Here is a 12,812-nt window from a genome sequence, read left to right as displayed (position 1 = left end):
CAGAGACTGTAAGATGTAGTTATTCATTTATTATTTCAGTTTATAGTCTAGTTTACAGAAGAATATGATCTATATTATTTTATGCGTGGGGGGCACTACATGACAGTTAAATATGAGGTCAGTGATAAATTCTGTCTTATTACTACTGGTAGTGATTTCTTTTTTTACTTATGATGATTATTAAGGTGTACTTTTATTAATGATAGCCTATTGATAATTGAACCTATATGTTTCTTATTGAATGTTTGCCACAGTGCTCACAATTGTTGTTATACATTTTACAGTCCAATATACAGTTTACAGTCCAGTTTTCACAAGAATATAATGTATTATTTTATGAGTAGCAGGCACTAGATGACAGTTTAAGATGATGTCAGTGATGCATTGTACATTATTCCTACTGGTAATGACTTTATTTTTTTACTATGATGATTTGATATTTGATGATATGGGGATGGGGTACTTTTAATAATGATATTGCTTATTGTACCTTATATTCATTGAAAAAAGTTTATCACAGTGCTCAGGATTGTTATTTTTTTGGACCAAATAGTTCAAGTTGTTAAGCAAGAAGCCATTGACTTGAGTGGTATACATTTTGGGATTGTATGTTGCAATGAGGCCACTGTCACCACCGTCAGATTAGTGTCACCACCGTCAGAGGGAGTTTTATTTGTTTTAAATGAATATGCTTACAATGTTTCTTCAGTGCTGTTGAGTTATTAAAGTAATAGTCTCTTTTAATACAAAAATATGTTTGCTAAATAAAAAAACATTACTTTTTCTGTTTAGGCTTAAAGTAAACATTGTATGATGTTATATCTTTTAAAGGAGTACACGTGAAACAGAATAAAAAATGAACAAACGTGAATATTCAACATTTAACAACGTGTACTAAGAATGCCAGATAATGATTTAAAAACTCTAAATACATATTAGACCAAATAAATAAAAAATAATTTGTATTGTGTCTGACGGTGTTGACAAAAAAAATTTTATGAAAAGAATACAAAATGAGGAGGTTTCACCGGTACATTGCTGAACAGCCAAGACCTTGGTCTATAATGATATACCTTCAGATTTTATAATGTAACTAACTTTTTATTATCAAAATTAAAACCTGTTTTATCCAAATTCCCAAGAATCACTGATTCTTGATATTAAGAAAACATTTTTTTTTTTTTTTTTTTTTTTAGTGTAGTAGCCTATAATATAATCGATAGGGCACACATGCGCTGAATACCTCTGAAGTAAATTAACCCTGAAGCAAACTGCTTACCCCGGTGTCGCATAACCTGCTTTCTGAAAACCCCTCCTGGACTTTTATTTTGGTGTGGTCGTGTGACGTCATAAACATGCGCTGCGCTCCTGCCTCTGTTGTGATTCGGCTAATGAAAGGTTTGTGTTTTTTTTAACGTTTGTGATTTGGGGAATATTTGGTGTTTAAATGGGAATGATTGTTTAATCAATGTATAGCATTTACAATTAATAAATAATGAACGCAACATGTATGAATGTTATTTTTGGTGAGTATAAAACCGCATCCACGCATGAGTCGCAGAAGGGGTACGTCTCATTTCGCTCCCTATCGCCCTATATCGTGAAATCAAATAAAGTAACTTATATCGTAAAGTGAAATTCGGTCTCTGACAAGTAGTGATTGGAGATTCAAAGCTTTGGAACTGTTTCAAAACAAGTTACGTTTGACAACTTTTACAAACTAACTGATTCCCCACTAACTGATTCCCTCATTATGGAATGAATATGTTTAGATACAATATGAAGAGTCTAGCAAAATTAATTTGTAATATTTTAGGTTTGATGGAGACATTTAGTGACTGACTGACTCCCTTACCAGTACACCAACTACTGAACTAGGGAGCTAATTGAGACGTACCCAGAAATTTAGTTTGGATTTATTTTTCCTTCTTTTAATTATTCACATCTTAAACAAAGTGTCTAAACACACAGAAAAAATTCCTGGTGATGCAACTGAAATCCATGTGACATACAATTATAAAGATGGCGTTTATTAAAGAGGAGAGTGAAGACATGAAGATTGAAGAAACATTCAGAGTGAAAGAGGAAGATACTGAGGAACAAACAGGTTGGTTTTATTCTCAAAGCTGAACTCTGTCACTTGATCCTTATTCAAAAGTTGACTTCAAAAGTGCTCTCTGCATCAAATCAGTAGCTGTGTCCCAATTCAGGGTCTGCATCCTTCAAAGGTCGCATTTGAAGGCTGATTGTGTCACAGCAGCGTGACGAAGGGTCCTTCGAATGCGGCCTACTGTCCTTCTTTCCCCCAGCTGCGAAGGATAGAATGAGTGGATCCTTCGCAGCCTAGCCTATCCCACGCCGGTGATGACAGTATTTTTTAATTTCAAAGAAAATTGCGTGTTCTTCTGTGGTGGCCGAAGAATTCATGTATAAAATGTAAGTATTGTTTACATTTACTCAAATGGCTATCGAAACAAGGGCCACGTAAAAACATGAAATTTGCTGGACTTTCGGGCACTTGTAAATAAATATCACCATACTCTGAAGAGTGCTACGGGTTGAGCCATCATTTTTATTCAGAGTATGGTGGTCTTTATTTAAAAGTGCCCAAAAGTCCAATAATCCAGCAGTGAATATGCATATGAAAAAAAAAAAATATATATATCATACATACATACATACATACATACGCACACGCACACATACATACACACACACACAAACACAATAAATAAATAAATAAATCAAAAAGATTTAACTAGACGAATATGTACACAAACTCACAAGTATCCACAATATAGCTCACGACTCCGCAGTTGCACGTTGGCTCGACTTGGTAAACAAGTCCTGTTCTGGAGTCTGGCTGCTGCTTTTAAAGGCCAGACTCCACCCCTTTTCTCAGGCACCACCATTAATAGGTACGTGTCATAAGGTGAAATCTTCCATATTTAGATTGACATATTCCTCCACCTTGTAACAAAACAAACTTTATACAAACTAATTTCAATAAATATAATAACATAATAAACAAGACAACCCTAGCTCAAATTAATGTTTGTCTTTTAACCTAAAACTTGGGTACCCCACATATAGACACAACATGGGTTCTCCGGGTTCTGGTCCACTGCGCAGACGCTCACCCTACCTGAGCTCGAGTTTGCTGGTGTTGTGCAAGGGGGTAATCCAGCACCCGGAAAGCGTACCTTCCCTGGGGGCCGCCATTGGTTAGCAAGCCATCACCTGCTGTTAGCATTCCATTAACTCCGATTCATTTTGGTGTCACTTTGACAGCGAATATCTTTACATCTGAGACGTTTAAAGACTCTATTTATGCATTGTTTATTTCTAAAGAAACACGACAATGTATAAAAGGCTCCATTACCTTGTATCTTACGTTATGGCCCTGTAGAAACAGTTTTTGTAAAAATAGGCTAACAATGGCGTCATAGCCACGCGGCTCTCTGCCACACAGTAGAGAAATTACCGTATAGACAGGAGGAGAAACTCGCGGGCAATCGGGGGGACGTGGAGGCATAAAGTCAAGGGAGAAGCCCATAGAGAGTCATAAAGGCCCGTACACACCGGGACGAATATCAGCGCGCGTTATTCGCCAGCGTTTTTCAATGCGTTTTTTGTGTTTACACCCAAGCGATTTTCGCTGACGATGAGCCGAGTGAACATGCAAATTCATTCCCTGACATTAGATGGTGCTTAATACCACTCCATAACAGTTCTCTTTTATCAAGATTTTTGTAGTCGCTGTCGCGTTTGTCATAGTTCTTTATGTTCCGACACCAATGAGACCAGCAGCTCTACAATCATCTTGCCTTGCATCTTCCTCGTCTTATTTCTTCCCGGCAGTGTTTAGACGCTACTCGGCATATATCTTCTTCGCCGTTACGTATGTGTGCTCGGCAAGACCGTTTTGTGTTTGAGCGCCCCCAAGTTGTGTTTTACTGTAACTTCAGAAGCTCCAGACACGTGAGCAAAAGCGCCAATCTCATTGGTCGGATAGTTAATCAAAAAAACGACGCTTTTACGCGTGGCGTTTTTCGCGTCGGTGTGCACACTCACATTAGCGCCCTTTGTTTAGTCACGAGGCGTTAAACGTCGGCGAATATCGCGCGCGAAATTCGTCCCGGTGTGAACAGGCCTTAAAGTTGCTCCTGCTCCTAGCTCATGGACAGCTCCTACTCATGCAAGATTCGGAAGGGAATGATTCAGATTTCTCTTGGCACAGCTACTAGAAGACTTACAACTGTCAGACAGGTTACTCACGTCACATCTACGTCGTCAAGCTCAGTTTGAGGCTGCGCAGAACGTTCAGCCATCAGGAAGTGAGTGCTTCTAATTGACTTCACTTTTCTCCGTTGAGATCTATGGGTTCGCTGTGTCCATTGACCATTTCTTATACTGTCTATGGTGTTGTGCCAAATTTCGACTCCCTGCCAGAATCTCACTCCCCTTCGCGTGCACACACATGACGTCACTTCACTAGCCGCGGCGGTCTTTTTTTAATGTTTTTCGCCGGTAATTTCCACAAGTGTAATTCCTGTCAGGAACTCTGGATTAAGTGTTTTTTTTTTTTCTTTTTCTCTTTATTAGGCTAATGATTGGTTTGCCCTGCTTTAATTTATACTTTGCGTTCTTTTAACTAGCCAATGTAATTTTTTTTTCATTAAACTCCTACTTTTGGGTTCACTAATTTCCATGTCAGTCTCTCTGTTCCCTCCACACATTTAAATGTAGGTTATCTATAGACACTGTAGTTCGTTTGTGTGTGTGGATTAAATAGGGTAAGTGTACCCATTAAGCCTACCAAAATCTAAGTTTAGTTTTTTTTCATAGATATTGACATGTTTTATAAGAAAAATAATTTGTTAAAATGCAAGATTTATCTTTCATTTGAAAATGTATTAATTAGTTGATGTACATTTTAGAATATAAATTTAAGATATTTTAGGAATAAAGTCAGAAGTCTGTCATGGGCTTAATTGGTACTTTGGCCCCCATGTGTTCCAAATAAGCCCACATCATGAATGATTCACAAAATATAAAGATTTATTGATTTTAAAGAAGTAAAACATCAATATATTTATTCAGTGACCGTTTTTCAAAATATTCCAATTCCAGTATTCCATTTAAAATATACTAATGGTTGCTATAGTGCTCATCACCTGTACCAATAACATTCAACATGAAACAGTATGCAAAGCAGAACCAGGGTTCTCAAGTTTTATCAAAAGCTTGGAGTGAGATCACATGTGGTTAGGGGGGGGAGCCCTAATGGAGCCCCGCCCCCGCCCCCCAATTTCCCATTGTTCATAATTAGCCAGCACAAATTGAAATTATAACAATTGGTTAATCTGATAAATGACAGAGCAATTCATCACATCAAATATACTCTTTAATGTTATATTTCAAAATTACAAATATACAAAAAGTACAAAAATATAACAAATTGCTCCAAACAGTTTGGAAAAACAAATCTTTTTGCATTTTGAATGTGTCTAGTCGAAATGGTATAATGATTTATTGTGTGGTGGGACATTGTGAACAAATGACATATTCGAGTATTAAGGTTTGTGTGTGTGTGTGTGTACACTAGAGTACACACTCCAGCTTATGAAATGTGTTTTGTGTTGTAAGTGTTTGTTGCACATTTTGATTAGAGGTCGACCGATATGTTTTTTTTCAGGCCGATGCCGATGCCGATCTTTTGAAATCCGGGTTGGCCGATGGCCGATAAATGCTGCCGATTTATTTTGGCCGATTATGCGCATGTTTTTAACCTCTATTTGAATGATAAAATGTAACACAAATAATTACTTAAGATAGACACAATTTCTCAACAAAAACATTTATTGAACACTTTACCAATCTACAAAAAGACCTTGAGATATGTTTGGTAATTGTACCTGAATGAATTGAAAATTAATATTAATTATTATTATTAAGATTAATATATTTGTTTTCCTTAACATTTTAATTAACAGTAACTTAAACACTTTGCAGTTTGAATGATGTCCTGATAAACAAAATGACAGAGTATGTTTTTATGTTTCCACTGTTCGCCTCAGACACGCGCGCGCGCACACAAATATAAGTAAACACTTTGTGACTTTAAACACACGCGACTTTTCGATCGCGCCCGCGCGCCTCTCTCTCTCTCTCTCTCTCTCTCTCTCTCTCTCTCTCTCTCTCTCTCTCTCTCTCTCTCACATACACACACACACACACTCCAACATTGCAATCTTTACATCGCAGCCGGAGCTAAAGCAGAGCTACAGATTAGGTGTCCCTAAAGAACACGCGTATCTAACAGTAGTTCCGCATTACTTTGCACGCAAGTTTTATTTATTTTTATAGCGTGTATTCTCCGTGGAAATGTATACACCGAACCGTGACACCTGTACCGATTCGGTTCAATACGAATAATTTACATGTACCGTTTCACCCCTAATCTACAGTGAAATACGACATTACACTGTTTGGCCAGCATTTTAACCGTGTTTAATCCAGCTAACGGTATGCTAAAGTTAACTTCTGACTAGCGTCACGTGCAGCGAAGCGATGTTTCTGTTATTCTAACGTCCGTTTTCAAAGCATCCAAGAGAAGCACAGGCATAACAGTAGCACCAAAATGAAGCACAGAAATCCGTTAAGATATTCGGTCCGGTAGATAACGGTCGTTAAGACACCAGTGCCATATTAGCACTGGGTCTGTCTGTAGCTACCCAACCCTTGCAACGACGCTGCTAGCAAAGCAAATTAAGCCAGTCCTTCACTAGCCTATAGTTGGTCTCTTTTTTTTTATTACTTATTTCTCTGCATTGAGTGACAACCCTCTCAAATATAAGACACACAAACAAAACAAATAAAAGTCTCAGATTCACTGTCTGTAAATTATTGCTTACTTACTGTGATAATGCAACCTCAACTACGCTATCAATTTCAAAGTAGCCGAACGTCATGTCGCCTATTCATGTTTTTTCTCCAAGTTGGCAGTAACATATCAAAAGTTTTTAATTAAATATAAAGGAGTTTTCTCCAAGGAACTTGGCTTCTTCCTTAGGCACTGGATGAGGTCTGCTCACTCTGCTGGAGAATGACTAGGCGCAGCGTGCGCACTACAACAACAACAACACTAGGCTGCCCACAGATGCGCCCGCCTAATAATCGGCTTGATACACTTGGATATTGGCCGATGCCGATTATGTAAAAAATGCAAAAAATCGGCCGATGAATCGGTCGACCTCTAATTTTGATGCCTTGATAACAGGGGTGGGGGGCTCCCACTTGAAGCACTGTGGCAACCTTTTTAGGGGGCTTACCCTTTGGTGCCCAGAATGATAAAATATATTTTTGCTTTTTCCCTGACATCTTTGAAAAATACAAATGCAATGGCAATAATTAATGTATGTTTTGACAGGATATAAAATATTACCCAGAGCACTCTGCTTTAATACATGTAGCCTTAATGTAACTAGAAAGACTATTAATACAGTATAATATATAATTTAAAATAAAATGAAGAAATACATCTTCATTTCTTCCCATACCCACTAACATTTCCCTTAGTTTCAGATAATGTAAGCTAGCCAAACTGAGCCAAAGCTTCTGGCCTGGTTGCAAAGTAGTTGTAGAGTTTTTGACTGCATCAATAATAATGTATACAATGGGCTATATATTAAATGTTCTAGCCTAAAAATGTTAGATGAGCTTTCTTCCAACTTACCTTCTCCATCACGACGTGTGTTCACGCGATGTTGTTGGTTACCTAGTAACGAACGTATGGTGCGGGTGGCCGAGAATGTTCCGTCAACTTCCGTGTGTTCGCACATCTATGTTTCCTAGTAACGAATGCAATCTGACGGAGATACGTGCTGGTGGCAGGAAACTTCACTTTGTGTGCCTGCGCCTCGTATACAACGTTATATATAAAGCTTGCAGGACAAATTGGTTGGCATTGCCTTTTTAGCGTGAGAAATACACAGTGTGGCGTGTGAACTAACCTAGTTGATTTGCGTGTGTCTCACGGCCAATGCGTGAGACTTGAGAACCCTGCAGAACACTTCATGAACAAAGAATGCAACCATTTGCAATTACTGTTTTATTACTGAGCTGATTTCATTGATTTAAGTTTCTGTTTGTAGAGGTTCTCTACTTCATTGTGGTTTGTCAGGTAAAAAGGGCCAGCACCCTCCAGGTTCGCCCTGCAAAGAATAAACCTGCGCTCAACATCTTCAATCTCCCGTAAAGGGAGATTGTAAGTGTTGCTTGGGCCTCTGTCAAGGAACTCGCGGTCAAAACGCCGTGGTGTAGACAGTTTGATGTCGGGATATTCCTACATTCAGCCAGGTTTATTAAAGCCAACCAACCCCGTGACGTCACATGTTAGAATACTGCACAATGGTGGCGCCCTGGCCGTGAAAGATATAACGTTTTTTTCTTTTTTCTTTTATATGTTTACATTTGTCATGTTTCTTATATAATTGTTGATTATAGTGGAAATCCATCTTGTAAATCATGTAAACTTGATTGACTGCTTCATTTCCCCTTTAAGATTGCATGGAACTGATAAGCATGAATGGCAGAAGAAAAAGATTGCAATTAAAAAACATAACAAGAGAAAATTACTTTAATGCAAGCAATAAAAAACTGCACACATCAGCTGTGAAATAAAAGAAAAGAAATGCACGGTTAACTAGCTTAAGGCATACTCCTGTCTTAGTCTAAACCCTGTCCACCACCCTCAAAGGTTTCACAAAGTTATTCTTGCCACTGTAACTTATGGCTTCCTAAAGACAGGTTTATGGGTAAATAAATGAATACTAATAATAAAAATATACTAGGGCTCAACATTAAGCCTTTTCATTTGATTGTCCTTCGGTCAGTCATTCACTTGTCCGAGTAAAAACATTTGTTTGTCCAGGATTTTTTTTTTTTTTTGTGTGTGTTGTTTACTCCGAATCAGTATTCTCATCACTGTTCAGTCAGCTTTAACATATATAAATCGGCATATTTATGATATTTTAACCTTTATAAAGGGCATTTTTCCCTAATCATTTTAAATATATGCTGCTTCTTTCATTTAAAATTCTTAAATTTGATCAATAAATTAAAATAGAATAATAAGATGCTAAAGGGCTGTTACCAATCAAATTAAACTGCATTAAATAATGTAATGAGATTATTTTAAATATGTTTTGAATATACAAATAAGAAATAGTATTTGTATATAGAAATATTTATAAACCACCAGTAGGAGGCGGCAGGCGACCGTCTTAATGAGTGAGTCATTGAGTCATTTATTCAAATGATTCATTCAAACGGCTGATTCATTCAGGGATGATGTGGTTGTAAATGAATAGGAGTTCATTAAAACTTTGACTCAACTGATTCGTTCAAAACACTGAATCATTCGGTAATGAAACAAGGTTGAGTTTTCCTTTGAGATGCACTGTTGAACTATTTTTGCTGCTGAAATAGAACAAAAAATGCCAATATTGTGTCTAAAATTCAACTGACTTAATATTAATTACTTGTTTATTGAACTGTAATATGAAATCAGTGTCACATTTTCAATCTTGATGGTATTCAGCGCTCTTGGTCATGTGATGTTGCTTAACTTTATCATATGTTATAAAAACTCCACATTTTGAATGTTTCATTTGTTTCCAAATTAGGTGCGCACAACCGTGTTATCGTCAGTAACCTACATTATATATTATATTAGGCTATTGTATTCTCTATCAGTCGCCACTTACACTAAATGAATGCAGAATAATAATTTTTTGTTATTGACGTTTTAATCAGGCTATTTGTCTGGTCGGGCAAGTAAAATTCTCTTTCATTTGCCCCTTCAAAAAATCCACTTGTCCCGGACAAGCGTAAATGTCTAGCCTGTAATACATATCAAAACATATTTTAAATATGATGTACTATATTTCATTATAACACTCATCAGCCTGCAGCATCCAAGACAATGTTTACTGTAAACAACACAGAGACAGAACAGCACAAACAAACTATAGGCTCATAGCAGAACTCATGTCTCCATTTGTGTTTAAAATAGTTACAGTTTTTAGACTTTAAATACATTTATCACCACTTGTGATTCACAAAGTGAAAATGAATTTTAAAGGGGGGGTGAAATGCTCATTTGCACTCAATCTCCTGTTAATCTTGAGTACCTATAGAGTAGTATTGCATCCTTCATATCTCCAAAAAGTCTTTAGTTTTATTATATTTATAAAAGAAAGATAGGCTGTACCGAGTCTTTCCGGAAAAAAACGAGCGGCTGGAGGCGTGCCGTGTGGGCGAAGCTAAAGCTGTGCTTACCCGCCGAGCTAACAACACACAGAGACATTTGAAGCAGTTTTACTCACCGCCCGGTTCCAACGCACGACCGCGAACCTTTATCATTGTGACTGCTCGATCCTTAAGCATTAGACGATGTGCAAATCCGTCGATCTGGGCTTTGTTTATAAAACAATCATCGTCGAAATGCAGGGAACAAACAGTCTTGCACAACTCCATCCACTGGTCCCTTAACGCCGGGTTCTTTGGGAATCTGTGCAGGGTTGTCTTGCCCTGGCAACCAAAAACACACTTCTTTGGTGACACTGACTTCCCAAAAGCCGAGCAGAGCGCTTACTGCTTTCGCTCTCTTTAAATTATAATTTATAATATGGAACGCATTTACTTAATTTACAATGTAACATTTATTAATTTACTCTAGCACTGAAGAAAAGGCCACAATAAACTAAAGGATTAAAATGTGGGTAAATCTAAAAGTAAGTCTGCTTTAAAAAATATTACAAGTTCGAACATGGCCAGAATGTGCGCGTTGAGAAACACGTTTAAATTGGTCGTCTTAACATGGAAAACTGGGCGTCTTTACACGTACTAAAGTAACGCGAGGACAACTGACGCCTTAACACGACCAGAATTTGCGTGTCTACACATACAAAAGAAACACGTAAAAAATTGCCGCGTTAACGCAGACAAACAGTGTGTGTAGACGCAGTCAAGACTTTTGGCCCCGTTCGCCTTCCATACACTAATAGCGGCATCAACAGGTGAGAAAAGTGTGTGTGTGTGATTATGTGTGCCAGTGCTGCCGCTTGCAGCGGTGAAGAAGGTCACTTCTTCACAAACGTTCTATACATTATTTTTTAAATAATTTTTTTATGAAACAAAAATAATTTGTGCATTTTTTTTGTATGTGTGTTTATTTTTGTAATGCAAGTTAAATTTGTAAATGAAATCAAATATTATTCTGTACATTCATTTGACATCAATTAATTTTTAAATGAAACAAAATTTGTTCTATACATTTTTACTTGCAGTACATTTTACAACTATTTACAGGATCATTTTCGTTTAAGATCAGAGAATCTAAATTAAATTTTTATATTTCCACTGTCCACTGCGTTGTCTACCAACAGATTTCCAGGTCTGACTCAGTTGACGGCTGCCATGTCGCTAAGATGTTTTCAGAAAGAGGAAAGAATAAATTAAATGAATTCACATCTTCAAAAAGCAAACCATAAAATATTAACATAAAAGCAAAACAGGACCGACGTTGCTTATCCCTGATCTAGAAAGACATGTGTAGTGTGTTTATTATATACTGTTCTTTTTTTATTTTATTATATCTATTTTCAAAATCTAATACTCATCTGTAAAAAGTCAGTTTTTCCTAAAAGTACAACATTTGCTATACTTAGTTACTCTCTACTTAAGAGTAAATCTATTTCGTTACGTTCCACCGCTGGTTATTTGCAAAATTTCTAAATTTACGGTCATAATATTAACAAATTGTTGCTAACTGCCTCCTGGGAGTTGTTCAATGGGAGGTCTGTTCTTGTCGCCTAGCAACTGTGACAGCTGCCTTACTGAACTTTTTAAAGTTATATAAAAACTGCCTAAAACAAAACAGGGTTGAAAACCGATCTAAAAAATGTCACCTTGGTCCATTTATGTACATAATAAAGAGAAGAACTATATAAAATCGCATGCTGGCAACATAAGTCAACATTTGATCCTTGATTGTATTTTTTAATTTGTATCATTACATACAATAGATTATTCGAGTAAATTGAAACCCAATACCTACATTTTAAAAGTGCAATTTGGCAATTACTTCCTCACTGGTGAAAAATCCTCACTGGTGTGCAATGAATCATGGGGTAGGCAAGGCCGTGAAGGATCCATCTGTTGTATCCTTAAAGGGATATTTAAGGGATACACCGCTAGAAAGATGAATGTGTATTTAAATTGGGTCATTTATGTAGTAGAAATGTGAAATTATTTTAGAAGTTGGTGCCTTCTAGACTGAGAAAAGCCAGAAAATGTATTTTTGGCTCATGTAGATGAAAGACAACAACTCCCAGAATGCACTTGCTTCACTGCCCTAAAAATGACGATTTTTGTGTCATCTGAGGTTTTTTCCCAGACACACAATACAGAAATCTCTCGTCTCAGGGGGACATGAGGGAGGGAATCACGGTCATTCGAAAATACTTCCGGGTTTCTACTGATACAAATCTTAATGCTAATCGGTTAAGTATCCCTTTAATTTCACGGGAAACAAAGGACGCATTTGTTGGCCGCGGCCTTCGAAGGATGCAGCCCCTGAATTGGGACACAGCTAGGGTCTTGTAAACACAACTTTATTTCCTTGGAGGAATTCCAGAAAGCAGGGTAAACTTATCACATAACTTTAAGCTTATTAACACAAAATTTTCTTATTTGAGGTAATCATTTCCAAAAATGTGACCAGGAGTAAGTTCAGTGGAAATGGA

The 12,812-nt window shown here is 37.1% G+C and overlaps 1 protein-coding gene across 1 annotated transcript in view; it reads left to right on the top strand.

Moving 5' to 3' along the window:
* The first annotated feature begins 1,330 nt into the window (after positions 1-1,330).
* LOC308689155 (uncharacterized protein) overlaps positions 1,331-12,812 on the top strand; it is a 32,927-nt gene continuing 21,445 nt past the window's right edge. Inside the window, exons 1-2 of the mRNA XM_081362731.1 lie at positions 1,331-1,398; positions 1,972-2,107. Coding sequence (XP_081218857.1) covers positions 2,023-2,107 — 85 coding nt within the window. The 5' untranslated portion in view covers positions 1,331-1,398; positions 1,972-2,022. The remainder of the gene's footprint in view (positions 1,399-1,971; positions 2,108-12,812) is intronic.

The sequence above is a fragment of the Scardinius erythrophthalmus genome (genome assembly GCF_964197995.2).
Source record: "Scardinius erythrophthalmus genome assembly, chromosome: 4".
Taxonomy (NCBI): Eukaryota; Metazoa; Chordata; class Actinopteri; order Cypriniformes; family Leuciscidae; genus Scardinius; species Scardinius erythrophthalmus.
This window is presented reverse-complemented; position numbering and strand designations above follow the sequence as displayed.